The sequence below is a fragment of the Opisthocomus hoazin genome, chromosome 1 (genome assembly GCF_030867145.1).
Source record: "Opisthocomus hoazin isolate bOpiHoa1 chromosome 1, bOpiHoa1.hap1, whole genome shotgun sequence".
In the NCBI taxonomy this organism is placed as follows: Eukaryota; Metazoa; Chordata; class Aves; order Opisthocomiformes; family Opisthocomidae; genus Opisthocomus; species Opisthocomus hoazin.
The window spans coordinates 22,198,620-22,222,439 of record NC_134414.1 but is presented as its reverse complement, the minus strand read 5'-3'; the positions used below and the strand labels follow the sequence as shown (position 1 = coordinate 22,222,439).

The 23,820-nt window shown below is 44.2% G+C and overlaps 1 protein-coding gene across 1 annotated transcript in view; it reads right to left on the bottom strand.

Moving 5' to 3' along the window:
* LOC104333073 (E3 ubiquitin-protein ligase rnf213-alpha-like) overlaps positions 1 to 23,169 on the bottom strand; it is a 76,291-nt gene extending 53,122 nt beyond the window's left edge. Inside the window, 26 exon segments of the mRNA XM_075418513.1 lie at positions 33 to 1,503; positions 2,433 to 2,612; positions 3,144 to 3,281; positions 3,871 to 4,088; positions 4,287 to 4,452; positions 5,469 to 6,049; positions 6,863 to 6,994; positions 8,535 to 8,714; positions 9,506 to 9,710; positions 9,910 to 10,038; positions 10,260 to 10,358; positions 10,437 to 10,556; positions 10,923 to 11,118; positions 11,514 to 11,578; positions 12,456 to 12,654; positions 13,295 to 13,468; positions 14,819 to 15,024; positions 17,331 to 17,623; positions 18,307 to 18,521; positions 19,151 to 19,327; positions 19,442 to 19,510; positions 19,835 to 19,874; positions 19,967 to 20,063; positions 20,445 to 20,527; positions 21,648 to 21,768; positions 23,082 to 23,169. Of these exon segments, the coding sequence (XP_075274628.1) occupies positions 33 to 1,503; positions 2,433 to 2,612; positions 3,144 to 3,281; positions 3,871 to 4,088; positions 4,287 to 4,452; positions 5,469 to 6,049; positions 6,863 to 6,994; positions 8,535 to 8,714; positions 9,506 to 9,710; positions 9,910 to 10,038; positions 10,260 to 10,358; positions 10,437 to 10,556; positions 10,923 to 11,118; positions 11,514 to 11,578; positions 12,456 to 12,654; positions 13,295 to 13,468; positions 14,819 to 15,024; positions 17,331 to 17,623; positions 18,307 to 18,521; positions 19,151 to 19,327; positions 19,442 to 19,510; positions 19,835 to 19,874; positions 19,967 to 20,063; positions 20,445 to 20,527; positions 21,648 to 21,753 (5,539 nt within the window). The 5' untranslated portion in view covers positions 21,754 to 21,768; positions 23,082 to 23,169.
* Positions 23,170 to 23,820: the final 651 nt, after the last annotated feature.

Sequence of the window (23,820 nt, the reverse complement as noted above, 5' to 3'; positions counted from 1 at the left end):
ACATGACTTATAGTAGGACTACTAACACCTACCCATTCCTGCTTGAGTTGAAAAGATGAACTTCACATTCTGCTGATAGGGCTCTTCGAAGGCCTGAGCAACAGGGGCTGTCCCACAGGGCACTTTGAGATGTGTGCTCAAGTATGCCTGGATTTCTGTCTTAGAGTAGCATGGGATAGTGACTTTGTAGGTGTCGAAGGCTGTGATAACATAAGAACTGTGAGCTTTGGCATTGCAAAAGATAATGAACCTGTAGTCAGGAACTCTAGAAGACTGCAACATGCGGAAGAAGTAGAACTCCAGATGCTTGGAAACTTTGTACACTAATTTCTCAGCACCCAGCAAGCAGTAGATTTTCTGGTTTTGAGAATCAGATGAAAGAGCTCTCCTGACAAGCAGCTCCACTTCTTCCTCCTCTGTGTTGGGTGTACACACCAGCACCTCATCATATGTTGGGAAAGGTGCTGTCTTGGTGTGTCCGTAAACGGAGAGCATGCAGAGTAACATTTCATCTTCTTTACACATGATGAGAGAAGGTTTTGTGGCTTCAAGGCCTATTGGTAAACTTCTCTTGATACATGTGGTTTCAAGAGCTGCTAACTGCTTCAGGGTTTCACCGAAGACATCCAGGCTGATGTATTTGTCTGATACAAGGCCAGTGAATTTCTTACAGTACGCGTCCCAGAGCAGATTTACCTTGTCACAGATGGATGGCAAACTCTCAAAGGTGGTAGTCAGTTCATCTTCTGCAAGGGTGCTAAAAGTTGCTTGGTCAACATCTCTGTTCATGTTTTTAAACCTCCTTGACTTCTGCAAAAAGGCTTCTCGCTGTTCATCATATAATTTGCTCAGATTTTCAACCTCTTCCTTGTCATCACCTCGTTCAAAGGCAAAATTCATGAGCTTCTGCTCTGTAATGTCAGACTTTGGCAGGCAGCTCTGCAGGGCTGCCTTTGCCACTGAAGTATCATAGCCAGATTCAGCCAGACTTTTGATGAGCTGGGGAAAACGAATGACATAGTCATGCCAGGTAACAGACTCCTTGTCTGCTGGTGATGTATCGACAGAGTCGAGTGGAATCATGAGGGCTTGCTGCAGGGCTTTTCTAATATCTTCTGGTTTAATGTCATGCTTTAGAACAGAAAGCATATTAAGAATCTGTGGCTCTATTACATTATTGTGGGCTTTGGCCAGTTGGCTACACAAATATAAGAGCTGGTGTGCAGTGAATAGGTTGAGATGATAGTACGTGTCCCTTTGAGTTTCCAGATATTTCTTCCACTCTACGAGGCAGTACTCCATTGCTTTGCAAAGGCCATCCAGCTCCTCCAGGACAGGTCTGGTGCTCTGAACAAGGATGCCAGCAATTCCAAATTCTGTGTAAACTTTTACTCTGTGTTGGGGATTGCAGTAGATGTCAGCCCTCCAGTCTGTGAAGAGGATATTGCCAACACTGAGAAGTTGCAGGTACAACTTTCCAACCATTTGAACTTTTTCCAGGATCTGTAACATGCCAAAGACAAAATAGGGAAATGAATTATTGTGTATTTTCAACGACTACTGAATACCTCTCACATTTTCTTCCAAAGATCTATTAAAACCTGTTAAATAACAACAACAAAAAAGTATTTGGCTCAATTTTTATGTACAGCTGCTACTCAGGATACATTCCTTGGCCAAGGACATGCTCTAGAAGTGGACATTTTTCTGAAAGACTTCTACTACTCTTCAAAAATACCTCTTCCATAGTGACTAGTACATGTCTACTGCAGGAAGGGGGTCCGTAAATGAAGGACAGATCCATTGTCTCAGGTAGCAAGCAAATCCCACCCTGAAATATTATGATGAGCGGTATCCCACCCTCAAAACCACAACCTTTGAGATATTTGGCCCTTGTGGGGTTTCTTCATCTCTGACTGAAGCACTGCACTGCCTACAATTGATCAGACAGCAAGCTGTTGAGGTGGTTCCTCAGTTATGTAAGAGAACACCTCACTTCAAACACCTTCTGTATAAACAGCTTGTATACGAAATAAAGAAAATGCATTTTTGGTATGTGAAGCATATGGTTAGTCGTGGGTGCCCACATTGGGGTGACCTCCATCACACCCCTGGAGTTTCCTGTTTCTCTTCATTCACCACAGCAGGAGCTTAGATGACTTGCTTAGGTGGAGATATCCACATCATTAATATGCAGGTGAAGCCAAGACCTCAGAGAGCTGGACTTCTACACGCTCCACCATCACCTTGCGAGGGAATGGCTGTATCTATAATTTGCCTGACACATGAGATCTGGTAGTCTGCTACCTCTGTTCCTGAAGATTCAGAGCTGCAGGTCAAGGATGAGTCTCCATGAAAGAAATCTAGCAAAAAAACCAAATCCTTATGGACACTGCTTTCCAAGCACATATTGGTGTTGCACTGTGATTTACCTCCAGGAAGCGGTTCGCCTCCTCTCTGCCTTGCTCAGCTTTTGTGGTGATCAACATAAGCTTGTTCCGGAGCTCTGTGAGCTGAGCCATACTGTATCCTTTAGCCTTCTGATCTGTCTGAGATGCTTCCTCTGTGCTGTCCTTCAGCAGTAGCACTGAAACACAGTCCTCAAGGGCAGTCTGGAAAGCAAGTAAGAGAATCAGCCCCGCCCTGCCTCTTCTCTATGCAATTCCCCATCCTTGTGCAATGAGCCTTCAAGAACAGTAGTTAGTACATCCCTGCATATCACAGCCACACATCATATTTTCCCATGTCTTAAGATGCGGATCATTCCTTCTCTCTTCTGTTGTGCAGGGCTCACTCCTTCAGGGCATTCTGAAAGCACCAATCTCCTTGAACAATGGAATGGTATTTCTCATCCTAAATCTTTCCCTTTCGTTTTTTTTACTTTCTCAGAGATCAAGTGAGTTCCTTTCTTTAATAAAATATTGCTTCCTCTCCTCACTGTGGACAAAAAAATGCCTGTTTTGCCTTAAGAACAACCAAGACTTAATGGAAAATGTGGCATGAGGTTGTGCTTCTTTCAAAACTGAAAAGAGATCTATAGGCTATCTGACATGCTCCTTGAAAATGGATTTCAAGAATGTTAATTTCTTTGGGCAGAAACAACCCTCCCGGAAAGCACTCTTCAAGGTGTGGAAAACCATTACCTTGAACTTTTGAGGTGCTGAGATGATAAAAATCCCTCTGCTGTTGATGTCTCTGGCTTGAGAGATTGAGGAAAGCTCTATGGAGCCATGAGAGTCATGAACCATCTGTAACCACTCTCTGTTATCACAAGAATCTTTCTGTTAAAGAAAAAACCCAACACAACAGAATGAAACCTGATAACCAGTTGGAAGCTCTGTAAGGAGGATTTTGGTAACAGTGAGGTTTTTTATGCCTGTTGTGCCTGAAGAGACATAGCTCAGCTGTTGCACCCAAATCTGCATCTATCTTACAAGCTTTCAGAAAGCCAAAGCCAGTGAATAAGTATTTTGTGAAGTTGCTGTTGTTTGGCAGTCTTTGGCATTTTGGAGGAAGGGTAGCAGTTAAATGGAACCCTGAGGAGAATGTTATAATTTCTGTGGTGAGGATCATGCCAGATAGTGCTAGACTAGACTTTCCTAAAACGGAGAGGATTGGGTTCACTTCACTTCTTCTGTATGTGACACCTGATGGGTCTTCTCCACTTGCCCTCACATAGAGAAGTGAGGTCTTTTAAGGTGTCCTAACTGGATTTCAGTCCCAAGCAGCATGTATTTCTCATAGGTTTTGTGTCATCTGCTATGCTCACTTGGATGTCTTGACTCCCCAAGGTCATGACACCAGACTTTGGCAATTCAGTCTTTTGGTAAAAGTCCAAGTAATTTTGGAACATGGTATTTGTAGACTCACCAACTTCTTGGGCAGATTATTGTCTTTTGCAATGGCTTCTCTGATGAATGACAGGGCTGCACAGAACTGCTCAAATCCAGATGTGGGTCTCAGGTCAAATATAATGGGTGCTGAAACAGCTATGGCATCACGGAAGAACCGCACTCTGTCAATATCTATGTCATTTTCACCTGCGGAAATGGATGCCAGCTCCACAAATACAGGGATTTCTGTTTTGTCTGGAGAAAAAAAGCAAACCACAAAAAAATCCGAAAATGAAACACATACTTGAGGAGTTTCATAGCTGACTCGTAGTTGAGGAGTTCACATAGTTGATTCATACAATGCTTCTGTCTATTGTGACAAGTAGGGACTAACTGATCCCTTTCTATTGTCTCTCTGATCTGATGACTCTATTACATCTCAGTACAACTCACCCTTTATTATGGTTTTGATCCAGGAGACAAAACCTTTCCTTGTGCATTCAAGAAGCTCCCTCAAAAAGTCCAGTGTCTCTTGTGGAATGTTGCTCAAACTATTTTTCACCTCCGTGAAGTCCTGGGTCATATAATCAAGTCTCTTATTCCTGAATTCCTGCTCTTCCTGCAAAAAAACCAAAACAAGACTTACTGATGTATGTCCATTAGTAAGAGAAGAGGGAAGTTAAGCTCTGCCTCTGCCCCGTACATCAAAGTTTCATCAACCACTCAGGGTCTTTTCCAAAGGGCCAGCTCCCCAGAGTCTGCTGTTCCAATCTATTTCATAAACCTAGTCTAGTTATTTCAGTACAAGTCCCTGCAGCAAAGGAACAGAGTCATGATATAAAACTTGTCTGACATCTGCGTTGAAGTCCTCATCATGAAAAAGACCTTTCCACATAATTTACAAAGTCTGCTGCAATTTTAAATTTCGGGGGAAACCCACCCAAAATATGGAAAGCTATCCAAAGTACAAAAAATTACAGAACACACAGCTGCTCCTTTGGAGCCACACATTCAGTGTCCCATCATTGCTACCATACTAGAAAGGTTATTACAACACAAAATTTAAGCTTTTACAGGTTTGGAGCAATCAGGATTGGAGATCTGCAAAAAAGATGACGTGGAAGCCAAATGAAGAATTGCTGGAGTTGGTAGAGAATAGATTGGGATCTGTTAGGTAACTCCTGTAGTTTTTAACTCTTGGTTCTGCCAGAAACTTTCCATGGAGGTTGGGGAAGATAATACTTCCCTGTCTATTCCAAATCACTTGATGCAGCATTTGGTTGCTGACACAAACAGATGCCTGCATCCATTGGCCTCATACAGCTGCCTCAGATGCCCTTGGGCATCCCTAATGGCACCAGGAGCTCATTTATGGGCAACCAGGAGTCTGATTAAAGGTTAGCTGAATCATGTTCCTGACTCCCCTTACTCCACTATAAAGGAGCCAAGCTAAAAGACAGACAGCTACAACAGTAGAGATTTATATTCCAGAAGAAAAATTCCATCCACTGTGTCCAGTATGATTTAGTTAAAAGTTAAGACACACAAAAGTAGAGGTTCCCCGTTCAGACCCGCCAACCCAGAAGCCACAAAAGTACTCAGTATAGGCCAGATATCCATGTGTATCCTACATACATATTTTGTTAGGTCGCTGAGAATCTGAAAATTTCCATTAAGTTCGAGTGTCTTGCGCAGTTCATCAATCATCTTGGCAGTGCTCACCACTGTAGACAGGGTCAGGTAGTTTTTAATCTTCTCCACTGCAGCATCTACCCAAGCAGCTTTTCCATTCCCTTTGCCTTCACTCATCTCCATAATTCTAAACTCCTTTATGAGTTGACTCTCATTTGCTAACTGCTTCTCAAAATGGCGCTGCAAAGTCCCAAGGGTGATGGAAAACTCTTTGAGGGCCAGATAAGTACTCTGAAAGTCAGCAATGGCTGGCTTATAGATGTTTTCTTGCACTTCTTCTATCGAAAGAATTTTCATTATAGGAAGGATTGTGGCTTTGATTTGCTCTGCTTTTTGCTTCCACAGTCGCTGAAAATAATTGCTTTCCTCTAAGATATGAATTTTTTCCATCATGTCACTGTATTTAGCAAGGAGGTGCAATTTACAAATTTTCTTCTTGCCATTCACAGAAAATATGCTTACAGACATCTGATCCTTAAAACTTCCTCTGTTGCTGATGCTTTTTTTCACAGCGCTGCTGTCCACTAAACAAGGTGGAAACAAAAAATTAGTGCTCCTCTCCAGCTAAAAAGACATTTACCCTCTAAGCATGGAAATATTCTGAACCTGACTGCAACACCAGAGGGTGTGTGTCTATGTATGTGGCAAAGATCTTGGGGGACAAAATCAGTTGTGCCATGATGAGGAAAGGAGCCTGCAAACCATGGCCTTGAAACTGTGGTAGTGTCTGTACTATTAGTAAACAACTTGGCCCTTAAGTAGAGGTTGAGGAGACTTACCGCACCATTTGGCCCACCCCATCCGGAGAGCCACTTCTATTGATTCTTGCACCCAATTCAAGAACTTTAACTCTGGGACATGTAAGTTCTGCTGTCTAGCAGGAAGAGCTCACTGGGTGAGTCTTCACAACCAATATACATTTCTGCTCCCTTTTGATAGCTCTGTCCTTCTCTCTTCAGGTCCCAGATCTTGTCTGGAATTGTTTTCCTGTCTGAAATGTACTTTCCTCCTACAAATATTTGTCAAAGTATGTAATCCAATCTTATCTTTCTCTTGCAAAAATGAAATACCTGGCACTGTTTAATCTTCTCCCATGAGACAGATTTTCCCACTTTTCTGAACAACTTCCATATATAAACCCCTACCAGACTTTCCCCACTTCTTTTTTTCATAAAGAGCTCCCTGCTCACTCTCTCCTCCCAGCTACTGCTTGCCACTAGACAGTCATGCAGCACCATTTCCTGAAGGATTTCCTTCTAGCTATTTGTTTTAAGAGTTAGTTCCCCCTTGAAGAACCACATAGGCAATCCCATCCTCTCAAATAGAATGGATGGTACCTCTTATCACACCCTCTATGCTGCTACATAAATGCAGAAATGAGCATCTCTGTTTCTTCTGCTCTTCCAGTTGCTCATATTCCTGCCTTCTGACTTTCAGCACTGTTGCTATACAGCTGGAGACAGAGGAATCTGGGAAAGAAACAAAAAACCCAAGCTCAGACTTCAGGTATAAAGGATTTTTGAGAAAATCACTTGGAGAAGGAGAAGAGCTACTGAAAAAATAACCACTGCTGTTAGAAAACATATGCTTGGATTTGCACAAAGGCTGTGTCACTGGATCTAAAAGCAGTAGTACCATCCCAGAGCCATTCTGATGTGATCACTGCAAAAGTCTAAAACACTCTGAGACACAAGGATGAAGTTTATTATTGCAGAAGAATCTGAGAGAACTTTCTTCCAGGTTTTTGTAAAATACAGATGGATTTTGCAACTGGCCTGTGACCTTGAAGGTTGTTCTATAACCAGCATAAATTGCAACAGAAAAACAAAAATCAAAACACTAAACTAAGCTGAGTGGTGCAGTTGACACGCCTGAAGGACGGGATGCCATCCAAACGGACCTAGACAGGCTTCAGAGGTGGGCTCATACGAACCTCATGAGGTTCAACAAGGCCAAGTGCAAGGTCCTGTACCTGGGTCAGGGCAACCCTCGCTATCAATACAGGCTGGAGGTTGAAGGGATTGAGAGCAGCCCTTGGACTGGGGGGTACCGGTGGATGAAAACCTGTACATGAACCAACAGTGTGTGCTTGCAACCCAGAAGGGCAACTGTATCCTGGGCTGCATCAAAAGCAGCATGGCCAGCAGGTCAAGGGAGTGGATGCTGCCCTCTACTCTGCTCTGCTCTGGTAGACCCCACCTGGAGTCCTGCGTCCAAGCTCTGGAGCCCCCAGCTCGAGAAAGACATGTAGCTGTTGGAGTGGGTCCAGAGGAGGGCACAAAAATGGTCAGAGGGCTGGAAAACCTCTTCTATGAGGAAAGGCTGTTCAGCCTGGAGAGGAGAAAGCTCCAGGGAGACCTTATGGCAGCCTTTCAGTAGCTGAAGGGGGCTTATAAGAAAGATGGGGACAAACTTTATAGTAGGGCCTGTTGCAATAGGACAAGCGGTAACGGTTTTAAACTAAAAGAGAGCAGACTTAGGCTAGGTATAATGATGAAATTTCTTATAAAGAGGGTGGTGAAACAGTGGAACAGGTTGCCCAGAGAAGTTGTGAATGTCTCATCCCTGGAAACATTCAAGGTCAGGTTGGATGGGGCTCTGAGCAACCTCATGTACTTGAAGACATCTCATTGCAGGGGGTTTGGACTAGGTGACCTTTAAAGGTCCCTTCCAACCCAAAACATACTATAATTCTATGATTCTGACAACAGAAATGCAATTCTAAAAATAAATCACAAGAACACTGCAATATTTTAATTGCTATCCATTGTACAGAAGAAGGGTATAGTTTTCTGTCCATCCTAGTGTTAACAGAGCTTGAAAATATTGCCTGTATTCAACTTTTATATTTTTTGCCTTTGTGTTTGTTGTCTTGCTGAAAATTTTTGGTTTTCTTTGTACTTTAGATACCTTTCCAATAGATATGTTTTCCATTTGCCCCATTGCATAGCAGAACATACCACATGGAACTACCATTTCAGGAAATACATTTGGAAACTGTGAGCTTACCGCAGAGGCACACTATATTCCTAAATAGCTCTTCATGCTGAAAGATGATGGGCAGTATGCTGCAGGGGATGTCTCCTGAGAAAACTCCGTGCCTCAAAAAACAGAAGAAACTGGAAAACTGGGAAAGCAGGAGTTTTGCTTTGTCCTTGATCTTATTCTGATGCTTGTGCTCTGATTTTTCTGTAAAATAAATAAAATCTAGTGATAGAGCAGTATGTTCAAGAGCAGCAGTTTTCCCACTGGATTTCTTTTTGATATACATCATCAGGTATGGTTAGCAGCTTCACAGTGCCCTGCCTCTAAGCCATGCATAGCAAGGGGATCTGTTACAGCCGCCTTCTTGGACTGCACAGATTTGACTGTTTTCCAATTAAGTGGCCAGCACCAGCATATGGGAAAAATATTGCTTTGTTCCCAGTCAATGTAAAATAGCATTTTGCAGTTGTTTCAGGTACATTAAAAGCAAAATGTATCTTCAGAGAACTCTGGCCTAGTATTGGTTATAATCCCCCTTCACGCAGGATACAAACCTCTGGGGTGTTTCACAACTAGTGTTTCTGTTATTTTTTTTATTTTAGAGACGAATATTTTTTAATATTCTTAATTTAAAAAAATGAAACACCTCCCATGAATGTGCAACAAAACACCATTTCAATTGGAAAAAGAAATTTAGATTCTTCTTAGTTTCTGAAATGAAACATCAGTTTTCCAGGATATGTGAACATTTTGTCTCTCCCATATTGTGTTGAATACAAACTTGGCAGACCTTTGAACAGAGCTGGTGAAACGTCATATTGCCTTCTAGCGAAAGAAAGCATTTGATTGCAAGCTTCACCCAGCTCCTAGTCTGAACTTTTGTCTGGTGAGGGATTTTAGTGATGTGTGTGTCAGAGGTTGCTTAGCTTTCACAGCCCATCAAAGCTTGCTTCCAAAACAAGAATTTAAAAAAAGCCACTCTGTGGGAAACTCACTGATAGCGGAGAGGAGGTCATAGATCACAGAACTGCTGAGCACCTCTGCAAGAACTGGGCCCGTGCTCTCAACAAAGCTGTCTGCTTTTTCCAGTATGCTCATCTTGTCTGAGAATATTTTCTCAACAACAGCAGAAAGCACTTTTCCAACAGTTGACCTGTCAGTCTTGAGGACTTTGGAAATCATTTTTCCTAACATGGGGTCCTGTAAGGACAAGAAATTTCTCCTCTTATTTGTCAATAGGCTTTGCAAAACCTGTACTTTTACACAAAATTCCTTTCCCGCTCACTCAGCACAGGCCAAATAAGCACAGCTAGCAGAGTGGGTCAGCTTGGTGTGGCAGGAGATAGAAACTCCCAGCTGTGCCGGAGGGGATGGTGGCATTTAGACAGAAAATCTGTACCTCACTTTTCTCAAGGCATTTAATCTTTTGAATGACACAGTTTGTAAAGCAGTTCTCCAGATCTGCATTCCACAACTCGTCCTTTTGCATGAATTCCAAGTAGAAGTCCAGAAGTTTTCTGCCATCTGCCTGGAGTAAGGAAATGTTTAAGCTGCAGTTGCTTTCTGAGGCCTTGTCAATATCATTGGGTTCTTACAGTGGGGTAGGACTTATGCCCCTCTATACTACCAAGGAGCTGGCTGCTTCAGCTCCCATCATCCAAACACTGACTGTGACAAAACAGAACATCCTGAAGGCAGGAGAAGTCTGAGCATCACCACCCTACTTGGAGTTAAATAACCATAACTTACTTTCTTCAGCCACCTTTCAACCATGTCGTATATCAGGCTTTGCCATTTCTGAGTCCATTCCACACAGAGGATCTCAAACAAGAACAGCTTGTGCCACACCTATGGCAGAAAAGCAAAGCTGGTCAACTGGGCCTCAAGGTACAGACAGACCTTCCAGGGTGGGTGGTTGCTACTCACCTTGATGTTTTCCAGGAAGTGTCTGTTTTCCATGGGTGGCCTGGGCAAAGATTTTTCCAGCCACTCCTTTATGTAACCTGCAAACTCACTGAATCTTTCTGACACAATCTGCCGAAATTCCTTGGGAAATAAAAAAAGGAGAGAATTGGCAAGGAGAGCCAGATTTTCCCGCTGGCTTTTGATAATTAACTGCTGTGCGCAGAGTGAAAACAAAGTCCTTTCCACAGCTATCAAGTGCCTCGAAGAAGAAAAATGGCTGACACACTCTGAGATGCTACCAGCTTTGTTTGCACCTCTTTGTCCATGCAAACCCCAGCATGAGTTCTGACACGCTTAGAATAAATAACTGAAAAAGGTAGCTACATGCTCTGCTGTCTCTCCTGTAGTTGGCCATGTTTCAGTGAAGCAAACATGAACTCCTGGCCCTTCTCAGCTAAAAAAGTAAGGGTATATGTCTTCATGAAAGCTATGGGTGTTATTTTTTACCTGATTTGCTTGCAATACATCTGATTTTGCAGCAAACACTTGAAGTATTTGTAGCAGTGACATTATCAAGCTAAATGGTACTGCATGCCAATGCTTTAAGGAAAATGAAAGCAATGCATATGTTAAATTCAGACACAGCAAGACATCCTCCGTGTTGGCGGGCTTTGTCAACTGCTCCATGTCCCTCGGCAGGCTCCTGTGGACACAGAAAAACACTGTACACCTCTTGTCCTTATTCTAACAATAGCATTTAAAAAACAGTCAACACACCCTTGAGCTCAAGTGACCTTCATTTGCTGGACAACGCTTTGCAATGTCAGCTAACAAGAGACACTTCTGGGTCTGCATTTGGAGCTGAATCCTGCAACATGAGATGGATGTAGACTGTCTGACAGGACAGATTCCCACATGGACCTCCTTCCCACATGATACTCCTCAGCCCCAGAGGGGTTGAAAGGATTATGACATACAACTAACAAGGAAAATTACTACAATGTCCCTTGTTCTGCTCAACTTCAAGTCTAGCCATTCCTTCCCACCTCCTCCACAGAGCTGTCTTAGTATTTCTCCTCTCAAAAGGTTAGCACTTACAAGTCCTTGAACCATAATTCCATCCTGTGAGCAATGTTGTTAAAAACTCCGTTCAAATCCTTTTCCTGAGCAGGAAAAACAAAACAAAACAAAACATAAACTGAAAACAATTGTGAAAGCACATCCTTTCCTAGAGCTGAGGCAGTCTCCTCCGGAAACTGGTAAGTGTGAAATCTTCAGAGAATTTTTTTCTGCTAATATGTGATTAAGAAAAACCCTACCACTTCCAGATGGAAATGCAGATCTAGCTCCTATTAAAACAAACACTTGAAATCCCACAGAAGCCAGCTGTCTCCAAGATCTCTGGAATTCAGAGGATGGTGTGGGAGGGCTTAGCTCAAGTATTTTTAAGTACAAATCAGATTGTGTTGGGGCTAAACCCTATAATAACCACCAAGAAGCAGATTTTAAGTGGAATTCCTCTCCAGCGCCTCAGAGTCTACAACAGTCCAGTGGGAAAGACAGAAAGTAGATTCCCACAAAAAAGACCAATTTTGAATTAAAAATAATCACTCCCCCAGAAAAGCAAGTCAGAACTTTAACTTCCTTCTTTCATCCTTTCAATCTTTAAACAAAGTTCCAATTGCTTGATCCTCACAGTGTGCATTTTGGGTACTGCTTTTGCAGACAGGATATAAAAATTGCTTCAAGATTCTAATTAGAATTCACTCAACACAGCATTTGCTAGTCATTTTCCAACCAGGGCAAAAACCAATGAGATCCCTTTTCCATTTCTCTTTTGCCACTACTCTCAGAACATGGGTATTGAGCTCTCACTCCAGGTTCCTATGATTCACCCCCTTTGGATTTTTTGAAAATTTCTTCAGGAGCCAGGGAGACTTCTGTCTCACCTGTGCAAAACTGCACAACTTTCCATAACCTAGGAAAGAAACACTAACAATACGTTGATTGGTTACTGAATGTATTGTCTGATTGCCTTACATGCACATGGGATGGTTTACAGATGACTTGAACGATGCGTTGGAACACAGTCTGCAGGAGGAGCTGAGGTGGAAGCCTGATTTGGAGCACACAGTCCTTGGTGAAATTCTTCAGTGCCAGCATCTCTAAGACTGTCTTTGCCAGTGGAGAGCAGCTTTCAATGAATGACTTGTGAATCTCTATCATCGCCAGGACTTTCCTGTGAAAATGGACCATCAACAGCAGATGTACTTTGGAGCATCAGGAGGCACTTTAAGCCATCTTATGTGCTCCTGTGGCTGGCAAACATGGCACTGAACTTAAAGAAGAAGTAGCTGGACACTGAATGGGTTATCTGGGATTTTACAGCAAGTGAATTTACACAGTAAGACATATTTTTGAGGCTTTTAAAGAAGAAATTCTGTTTGAGACTTTCAACCCAGGAGACACCATCTTGTGTGAGTGCACATACATGCCTTTGCTTCTTGTCCACTTTCCCTGCAGACAGGAGATTTTGGAGTGAGTCCACCTTCCTCCCTGTGAAACAGTGCCCAAATGAGGATCTAGGGGTAGTTCTCTCCCTGAGGCCACTCCCAACAGTCTAGCTGAATGAGACTGTACAGTCCTCAGCTCAGTCTTCCCCTTCCTTCAATTCACCTTCAAGAGCATCCTCTTCTCCTAGTTAGAGACTAGGGCAGGAGTAGCATGCATGACAAAGGCAGTGGCTTTCATCCCAGGAAAGAAACACAGTGTTTCTCGTGGTTGGAAGGCCACAAGCAAAAGCAATAAAATATTATTCTAACAGTACAACAGCTTATTTTCCTGACCCAGACTTGACGATCTCTGCCTTTCAAACCTACCTCTGGTTCTCCTCATTATTTCTCAGCTGCAACAAGTCTTGCAAGGGAATGGTTTCTGGAAAAAGGGGGTCCTCCATCTCCTCTGTGATTGCGTACAGCAGTGGAATCAGCCAGATCCACAAGGTGTTGCCTTTATTACTAAAGCACATTTCCTTCACAACTGAAACATAATTGCTGAAAAGAAACAGAACCTCAAAAAAACTCGATCAGTGGTCAGAGCTCCCAAAACCACCTCCTGGGATAGCAGTGGGAGCTGTGTGCTTTCCCCTCCACCCGATGGCATTCATCTTGCCAACATTTAGATGCAAGAGGGTGTGTGAGAGAGCGAGATCTTGGATTTAGAGACCTTATCATCAGACATCCATGTACAACAAATGAATCTCACCCCAGTTTTCCCCAAAGAATCTCCCTCCATAAGTTTTATGTAGCAAAGGAAAATCAAAAGAAAAATAACTCAAATGCTATAGTTTATATCAAAACAGCATGACAGAATACATTAATCTGAGTTTGTGGTGCAATGTATGCATTTTTGTAGGGCTCAAATCAGCTGTCTACACAAAAGTGTCTTACTCTCTTTGAGATGACTGGGACATCCAAGACAGACCTGCAGGGCTTTCAAATATGAACCAGAACTTCTGGGAGACATTAATCCTTTCAAATTGTCAGCAGGAGGCTTGGTGAGATAGCACATGGCATCTGAAATGACACTGATGCCCAGCTGAGTCTTGGATCTCCAAATATTATTACAGAAGCCCAGACACCTGCACAGGTGCATAAATGTAAGGGTCTGAATCTCACACCAATCCCTGCCAAAAATAGGACCTTTGTCTCTCCTTCCATTGGAGACCTGGCAGAGGGGAAAGGCTGCACAGGTTATGGCAGCCAGTGGCAGAAATACAGCTAGTAAACTTTGAAGTGAAGGGGAAAGAGTACTGGGGGACCCCATTCCACCTCTATCTTCATACAATTGCTCCATAGAGAAAATGGCCCAATGAACTGAATGACCACAGAAGGATCTGTAACTCAAGAAAGTAGGATCACACTTTTCACAGAATCACAGAATCACAGAATGTTAGGAGTTGGAAGGGACCTCTGTGGGTCATCTAGTCCACCCCCCCTGCCAAAGCAGGGTCACCTACAGCAGGCTGCACAGGACCTTGTCCAGGCAGGTCTTGAATATCTCCAGAGAAAGAGAATCCACAACCTCCCTGGGCAACCTGTTCCAGTGCTCAGTCACCCTCAAAGTGAAGAAATTGTTCCTCATGTTCAGACGGAACTTCCTATGCTTCAGTTTGTGCCCATTGCCTCTTGTCCTGTCACTGGGCACCACTGAGAAGGATGTGGCCCCATCCTCCTGACACCCACCCTTAAGATGTTTATAAGCATTTATAAGGTCCCCTCTCAGCCTTCTCTTCTTCAGGCTAAACAAGCCCAGCTCCCTCAGCCTTTCCTCATAGGAGAGATGCTCCAGGCTCCTAAAATCATCTTTGTAGCCCTGATCAACTTTGTAGGCCTTTTAATTACCTCTTTCCTCTCAGATGCTTGAATTTGCCTTGAACTGGTCCAATGGCCTGGAAGAGTTTTTCAGCCTTGACGATTATGTCTTTGCTTAGTGAGATGTTATAACAAAATGAGGTGTGCAAGGCAAAAAGGAGCCCATAATCTTTATGTTCCTCTGTCTCCAGGTATCCAATGATCTTGTCCATGAACTTTATTATGTTGTCATACAACTGGACAAAGAGAATAAGGAAGGGGAGTTTCACAAAGATAGACAAGACAACTTTACTTGAGGAGCTGGGAAGGATTCAGGAAGGAGGATGGAAGATGGAAATTGCTAAGAATCATTATTTGGAGGCAAAAGCCTTTCAGTTAGGCCACTTACTTAAAGACAGGTTCCTGTCTTTGCAACAACTAACAAGTTTCTTAGCTTCCATTTTGTCTCAATGGCACTACCCCAGGGAGAATATTTTCCTGGCTCTCATAAGTTTACCAAGCAGTTCTTATGTGCTGAATGCAGACTGGCACCAGAACTCTACTGGCTGCCCATTCTAGGACGCTCAAGCCCTACCACAGGTGAAGTATAGGTAAACAGATCTTCAATTTTCCATCTGGGCTGTGGAATCAAAGGAAGTCAAAAGGAGTAAAGGTGATTGTCTGAGTGGCCTAGCTTGTTATAGGAGTATGACACCATGACTGAGAAACCCAAAGGGCAGAAAACAAACTTTCACCTAAACAGAGATGCAGCACCTATGACTCAGCTCCTCTCACTGGGATTTCCCTACAGATTACTTACAAGGCATTGCTCTGCATATTGTGTAGCCGAGGTGTATTTCAGGCTTTCCACTATGTGTAACCTCTTAGGATACATCCACAATGTAAGACAACATCCCCACCTAACCATTTGTAACCAAGGTACTCAGTCCTCTTCCGGATATACCCTGCTGACTCCTTTTGAGGCAAGCCCCAGAGAATGCCAGGTGGATGTGGCACCTCAGCTCAAACAAGGGTTCCATTAAACAGCACTGGTGGGTTGAGCCTGACCAACAGCCAGACACCCACCAGGCTTCTCACTTAATCTCTTCTCCTGTGGGCTGGGATGAAAACAGAAGGAAAACAGACCCAAAAATTGACATAATGACAGTTAAATAGGGAAAGCAATAGCTGTGCATGTAAACAAAGCAAAAAGAAAAATTCATACACTACTTCTCACTGTCAGGCAGATGTCCAGCCCCTTCCTGAGTGGCAGGGCCTCAGCATGTTTAACATTCGTCTTATGATGTTGCCATACCTGCAAACATCCCTCCTTCCTCCTCATTTCTCTGAGCTATTATTCTGAGGACAACATCATATGGTATGGAATATTCCTTTGGTCAATTTGTGTCAGCTGTACTGGCTATGTCCTTTCCCAAACTCTTATCCACCACCAGCATGCTCACTGTGGGGAGCAGGGGGAGAGAGAAAGCCTTGATGTTGTACAAGCACTGTTCAGCAACAGCCAAAACATTCATTTATCAACACTGTTCTAGCCACAAATGCAAGACATAGCACCACATGCTATGAAGAAAGTTAACTCCATCCCAGCCAGACCTAGTACCATGTCAGACAAAAGCCATGCTGCAATAGCAATGGACATCAGTGGTCTACTGCAGCCATGGAGATTTTGCCTTTTTATTGCATCTGCAGGATAGGATTTTACTTCCATGAGCAAAGAGAATATTGACTTCAACCTTTCCTCCAGGATTCCTACTCAATCTGTGGCAAGAGATGGTCCACCTTAGGATGAGACAAACATCCTCCCCTTTGTCCCTTGCAGATGGATCTCTGAGGGTAATAAAGGGAGCTGAGGGTGGGGCTTGCTGAGACGGACCTGTTCACACTGCAGGTAGTACTCAGCTCAGGAAAGAAATACCTGTAAGACGCAAACTCAGCCCAGAGTGAATCCATGATTGCAGTCAATAAGGACTGGTAAGCTGTTCCTCTGACTAAATATCGGTGCCTACTGCATGGTTGACTCTCTTTCCAATCCTTCAAAGACTCTGTTAACTACTTCTCAGCACGTACAACAGGAGCTAAGACATTGAGCGTGTATGCACCCAGTTATTTTTCCATATACCAATTTTATTTTAGGTATATGCAACCTTAAACTGCACCCTATCTTTGGTTCATACCGCTGAGAAATTAGCCAAATGGGAATCTAACTTTGGACTTTAAAATGAAGCATTGAAGCCAGAACACAACTACATGTGAAATTCTGATTTTCCATACAGGATTCTCAAAACCAGGGTAGTCTTTCTATGACCCAGTCTCAAAACTAGTTCTAGAAATGACACCATTTGGATTTGATTCCAATAGAAGATATCCTTTGACCTCATCAGTCTTTAGGTCCAACCCAGAAATTGGAAAAAGTAATGAAAATGAGGTCCAGCCTTTTGATGTCCTCTGGCTGTGGTGCAGAACCTTACAGGGAATTAGTGATACCTGCAGAAATTTCTCTTGAGGGGTCTGTCTACCTGGGAGCTGCTTGGTGTATACTCACCACTTTCTCAGCAAGATCAGCTGGAAAATAAGGTTTGCCTTTTGCAGCATCCCCAAGATAGATTTTGAAGGTCTCCTTGTAGATCTTCAGTTTCCTTTCCAAATTCTGAAAGCTTGTCTGGCGCCTGATTGACATGAGAAATTCATCTGCAAAGAGTTCTATGATACCGCAGTTGACTGACTTTTGGGGTATTGTTGTCGAAGATGAGAATTTGAAGACAGACAAGCATTTAAAAGAATTTTTTCCTTTTTCATGAAAGTAGCACTTCATGTTTTCAAAAGTGGTCCATGTTCCTGGGGAGGAATCAGGGTTTGTGAATGGACCTTCAAACCTATTAAGGATGAGTCTTAAAGTGGCCCTGTGCTAACAATATGAATTGCTTTATATGAATGCCAAGCCCAGCTGAGCCATAATTGAGCCACTAATGCACAAAACTCACCATGCTTATTTAAATTCAGCCTTAGAGATCTCACCTGCACTTTAGATTGGGTTGGTGTGCATAGCCCATGGCTGATTCAATTGCCCTAAGAATAGGTGTCTACTACTTTTTGAGTAATTCTGGCATATTCAAAACATCTATGCAGGGTGGCAGATCTGACACTGGTCCTCGGGCTCACCTGCACCCTTCCAAAATGGCAATGGAAGGCCTGGTGGTAGATGCAAACGATTCAAGGCTTCATTACACACTCTCCCTTACCCAACATTAAAAAGTCTGAGTTTATTCTGGGAGAAAGCAAAAAAAACACTCCTTCCAGAACAGTTTGTGTTTGTGTTACATAAAGAATTTTTTTGTGTTAAATAAATAGCCCATAAGCTTATGTGTCAAAAATCCCCACAATAGTGCTTCTGTTGCAGGATGCAGGTGCTGCCCACTGTGCAACAAAACAAGGGAGAGGTTGTATTCGTCCGCTGTGTGCAAGGATTTGTTGGTCACCCTTCTTGCCAGTTTTACCTTTGAAGAGATTACTACACTTACCGTCTGCTTTGATCTCTTCCTTGGGAATGTTTATGACTCGATGTAATTGACTCTCTACATTCTTGGAGTCCATTCCATAAATATGCTCTAAATCACATAATCTCATTTCACGGTCAGATGAGTGCATATTTTTAAGGATAGCATATTTATAAAAAATTGGTCCTCTCTGTAGATCGAAAATGGGGATCGTTGCACGGCCCACGAACAGTTTTTTTCTAGAACAGAATAGAGAAGAACATGAATCAGTCACTACACCATAAGGAGCTTCCATCAGGTTCAACCCCAGATGGACTTTGGCTGTACAGATCAGTTCATGCAGCAAGAATGAGCAACCAACATTCATGCTCAAAATGCAAAGTTCCGCAAAATGCCTCTGGCCTTTGTAATGGCAGACAAAAACTTGATAACCTGACCAAAGCATGAAGGTTTGTCAGACAGGAGAGAAATAAGAATAACTGGTAAGAAGTCTTGATGTGAACAACCCTGGTTGTAGCCAAAGTTGCAGCTGCTTTGCAAAAAGAATGGGAAACACATCTAGAGATATTCCCGCTGAGTGCTGCAACTGTGCCGGACCTGAGGTGACTCTATTCACTCCATTTTCTCTCGTGCAAGGCATCTGGTGGCATCTGAGAAGCTCCATAATCTTTTAGCCCTCTGTGCAGATCTGGTAGATCTGACGCAGGACCTACAGAAGTCAAACTTAACACTGTAACTCACTTCTACAGACACCTAGATTTAGGTGGCTTTGCCTGGAGCTGAATCTCAGGCTGGGACCCTAAATTTGGAGTAAGCTATATGCTTTCCAAAAACATGACATTAAGTTACATTTAGGTATGATTTTTACCTTTGCTTCAGAACAGCAAATTCCTGGTATTGTCCAGGTTGCATGTAAAAAGCAACACACATCTTGGATGACTCTCCAGGAAACTTGGATTTTTTTGACATTACCGCAACAAACTCTAGGGTCATTGTTTCTTCTGTTTGAAGTCTTTCATTGGACAGATACGGATTCTCCAGGCAGCTATTGGAAGGGACATAAATACTGTAAGGTCAACACCAAGCCCCGCTTCCACCACTCTGTTGCCATCTTCACTTCATCCACCTCAGGACTTCAGGGCAGCATTCAGACACTCACATGCATTTCTCCCAGCCTCTGGCTGCGGGTCCTGGAAGAGGAGTATCTTCTGCACCAGTTCTTCCAGTCCTGTACAAATATCCCGATTACCATAAAGCATTTGCAGTGGTCCCAGCTTCCTACATACAAGTATCAAGCCACTGTGTGAACAACTCAGATACAGACTGCACGCCGCAGACCAAGGGGCATTGCAGAGAGACCAGCTCCTGTCCTGGAGGGCCTTTACCTGTCTCCATCTCCATCTGCTGGTGGAAGGAGTTGAAGGGTGGAGTAGCCTTACACTACTAAAGCTACACCTCCCAAAGACAGTTATTTTCCCAGCAAGCTCCCAGATCTCAAGTTCCTTGAGATCTGATGGGAAATTGCACAGCATAGATCTCCACATCAACAAACCTGCTATTGGCTCCTTGGTTTTCTTTGCTTTCACAGTCACCTGCAAGTGAAGAGAATGCTTGAGTCAACATCAGCAGAAGATGCACCAAGCCAATTTCTGCTTCATCAAGATATTTCCCAGTCACACTGTACCTGAATTGGTGGACAGTATCTCCGAGGAGCTGCTGTCATATGCAGTTGCGGGGTCGCTTCTCACCCGTCCTGGGGATGAACTCATATCACAGCCTCCCTTTGGGAATATTTCAGAAATCAGGACACGCTTTCCAGAGAATAACACAGAGGAGCAGATTTCACAGGGAAGGACTATAAATTTCAGCTCTGGATATCTAATTAATGTGGTTGTATCATTCCCAACTACTTTCCGCTGCCATAAGCCCCCTTCCAGACAGCTGTGGTCAAGATATTCTGCAACCTACAAGCATCCACTCATTTTGCCAGTTTCTCTGTGTGACACAAAATAGGGTGAAGCTCAAGTCTTAGAGGATGGGTCCCTGGATTCCCCTGAAGCTCCAGATCCTGGCTAAGTGATGCTCAGAAATCATGTAACTTGACTACCCTAGACCTAGAGGAACAGGGTTCCCACCCCAAAGTTTTGTTCTAGAGCTTATACCTGGGAAGCCAGCATGGTATCTGTCTGATGGTCTGTGCAGAGAAGTTGCTGCTTGTTGCTTTTTGGTGCTGTGGGTTTCATTCCTGGTGCAAGAAAATGCTTGTATTGAGTACAGTTTCCGTCTTCACAGTATTTGCTACAACGATGCCAAGCCCTCTCACTTTGCTCCTAATAATGAATGAGCATCCACTGCTTTTAAAATGCTCCCCTTTCCCAGTTAGAATCGACTGAAAGGCCTGAGCTGGGTCAGCAGTCACAGAGCCCAGATTTCTACCCTGGTGGATGGACTCATCTGAGCCAGCTAAAGACTGGCATATCTAATCCCACCAGTTATTTGGATTTAGAGGAGACAAGTTAACAATAGTGCAGGGAAAGAAAATGTGATTGAAAAGGATAAGAGGAAGCATATAGAAAAGAAGACAAGGACTGATCTGGGGCAGGGCTTGCACCAAGTTTTACGAAGTCAGGAAGCTCCAATTCCTGCTGCTGAAATTCTGCCACATTCTGCCCTTTCCAAGGAAAACTACCCAGGAGTAAACTTGCCCGTGTCAAAATTGTGTGGTAAGAGCAGATTGTGCCTGTGAGGTGATGTTAAGCCAGCCACCCAGCCTGCTGACAGCACCCTGAAAAATGTGCACATCAGCACTGCTTCTCCCCGTAGTTTGGGACTAGCATACAAATGTAAAGGCAGGGTGTGTATCTCCACTGGGGACAAAATTTACTACAGGGCCTTTAGCACAATATGTGGCATCTTCTGCTTCTAGTTCTGCAGACTCCCTGATTAAACCCCTGGCACAGGAGATAAGAGACTGGCTGTCACACAAGTGTGACATGCTGCTTCTTGCAGACGGCTTATCTTTGGGCCTAGGGAAACTGGACAGAGTTCACCACCTTTTTCTTCTCTCTTTCTTTTTTTTTATTTTTAGTAACTGAAGAATAATTTTTTTTTTTCTGGTAGCACTGATGGGAGATCAATTTTTTATACATTCATATACATTTCCTTATAAATAACATTCAGGTATTTTAAACACAGGATAAAGTTCATTCTCCATTGCAGGAGCTGGAAGTCTTCAATAGGCAAGTATCGTTTTAGAGTTAGTTTTACTTGGCTTCCCCTTACTGTACAAAAGAGGAAGTTGCTAGGTTAGAGACACCGGGTTAGTGACTGTTTGTATCTCCTCCACTCACAACATTTCCTGTTACCTGCTTTCTGGTGTAGCTGGTTGGTTCTGTCTTCCTGGGTAGACAGAGGCACAGGATGAGGTTTCTCTGTGCTGTCATTCTCTCTGTCACTCGCTGCACTCTCCATTGCAGCAGCTCAAACCTGGGCAGCCAAGGAGAAAACTTCAGCAATGAGACTTGCAACTTCAAAGCTAAAGGTCTAAAGGAAAGGTTAAAAGATCACAAAGATAAGTCTGAGAAGCCCAGGTCTGCTCATTCTACCTCCCCTCCCCCGCCACGCAATGAGGAGAATCTTGTTTAGTGGTTGCAACCCCACTGGTTTCAAACCCCTCTTCAAGCCACATAGGGATTTGCCAACACCTCTGAAAATGCTTAGGAGCATGGTAAAAATTGGGTGTTTTTTACATCCTCTCCTTGAAATGCAACTTCATGGGTGCGTTTTGAGGAACTGCATTTTTCGAACACAGTTCAGCCCAGTCCAGCTCCGCTTTGTGAAAGCAAAGGAAAAACAACTGAAGTTTCTGTCCTGGAGTCTCTCTCTGTGCACTGTTTCACACCTTTTCTGGTGTCCTCTCCTTCCTCCTTGCTAATACTGCTCTCAGCTATATTGTGCATTGCTCATCTCTCTCTGCAGCTTAGTGTCTAAAACCTTAAAACCTGCTCAATCCCTTTCCCATGCTTGCAGTTTTGTTTTTTCTGCCAAAACAGAAGAACTAGAAGACAATCAATAGAATCATAGAATGATTTTGGTAGGAAGGGACCATAAAGATCATTTTGTCCAACCCCCCTGCCATGGGCAGGGACACCTTCCACTAAACCAGGTTGCCCAAAGCCCCATCCAGCCTGGCCTTGAACACTGCCAGGGAGGGGGCATCCACAGCTTTTCTGGGCACCCTGTGCCAGTGTTTCACCACCCTCATAGCAAATGATTTCTTCTTTATATGTAAGCTAAATCCACCCTCTTTTTGTTTCAAGCCATTACCCCTTGTCTTATCACTACACTCAAAAGACAATTTTTCCCCTTTCCTTCCAAGTATTATTTTTCCTGCCATGCAGGAAAGGGCAAGAGCAGCACATTTTGAACAGCCCTGTAAACCCTTCTGCCTCTGCCTCAGGTGCACGGGGAGACTGGCCGGATCATGAATTGTGACGGGGGAACCCGAGGCGGGGATGGTCTCCCCTTGCCCTCACCCAGACGCGGAGGCTCCCTCGGCCCCGCTGGGCAGCCTGCAGACCAAAGCCTGGAGGCGGCAGCTCGGGGGCAGCTGAGGCTCTGCATGGTGAGCCCCGGGGCCAAGCTGGCTGGGAGAGAGCAGGTGCAGCCCCGGGATTGACACAGGTCTCCTGCGAGGGGAAAGCACCCACAGAAACATCCACCCAAAGCCTCCCGCTTCCCTTGGATTTAAAGTCTGCAAAGGCCTGAGCAAAGCCAGGAGGACCTGCCCCAGCCCCTACCTTGTGCTGTGGCCGCCTCAGGTGCATCTCCCCACCGAGCTGGGGCTGTCACCTCCTCTTATACTCGCCTGGGTCTGCCTGCTACCATTTCCCAGAAATCAGGCGAAAGTGAAAGAAATGGTCAAGAGGCGGTGGAGCACAGTTTATTTCCCATCACAGGGTGGAGGAGGAAATTCCTCTGCAAGAAAACAAGCCATGGCCCACAGAGGGTTAAGGGCCCCCCCGGGGTGTGTGACTGCCCTGCCACGCCATGGGCAGCCCTGGGCTTCTCCAGCATAGGGAACATGTGGGTGCCTCAGCCCCACAGATCTCACCCCTCTCCCCCGTTTCCCTGGCTTCCCCAGCGATCCCACTGGTGTCTCTGCCCCACAGATCCTCCAGTGGCCCTAGGAATCCTTATCCCATGGATATTCCCTCGCCCCACATACATATCCCTCTGTGCCCCAGGGGCCCTTGAGGTGTCTCAGCCCTACAACCACCCTTGTGCCTCCAGGGATCTGGGGACTTTCTCCCCCTCACCCCCCCTCCCCAGCTCTGGCTGTCCCCAGGAACATGAGGTTCCTGCCACATGTCCTGCATGGTCCTTCTGTACAAGTCCCCAGATATCATTGATGTGTCTTAGTTCCGTAGATCCCTCAGACCCTCCCTGGCCCAATGGACGCTCTAGATGCCAGCCATGGCCTTCTGTCTTTGCACATGGGGCTGACAGCCAGAGCTCAATGCCACACTGCCCAGCACA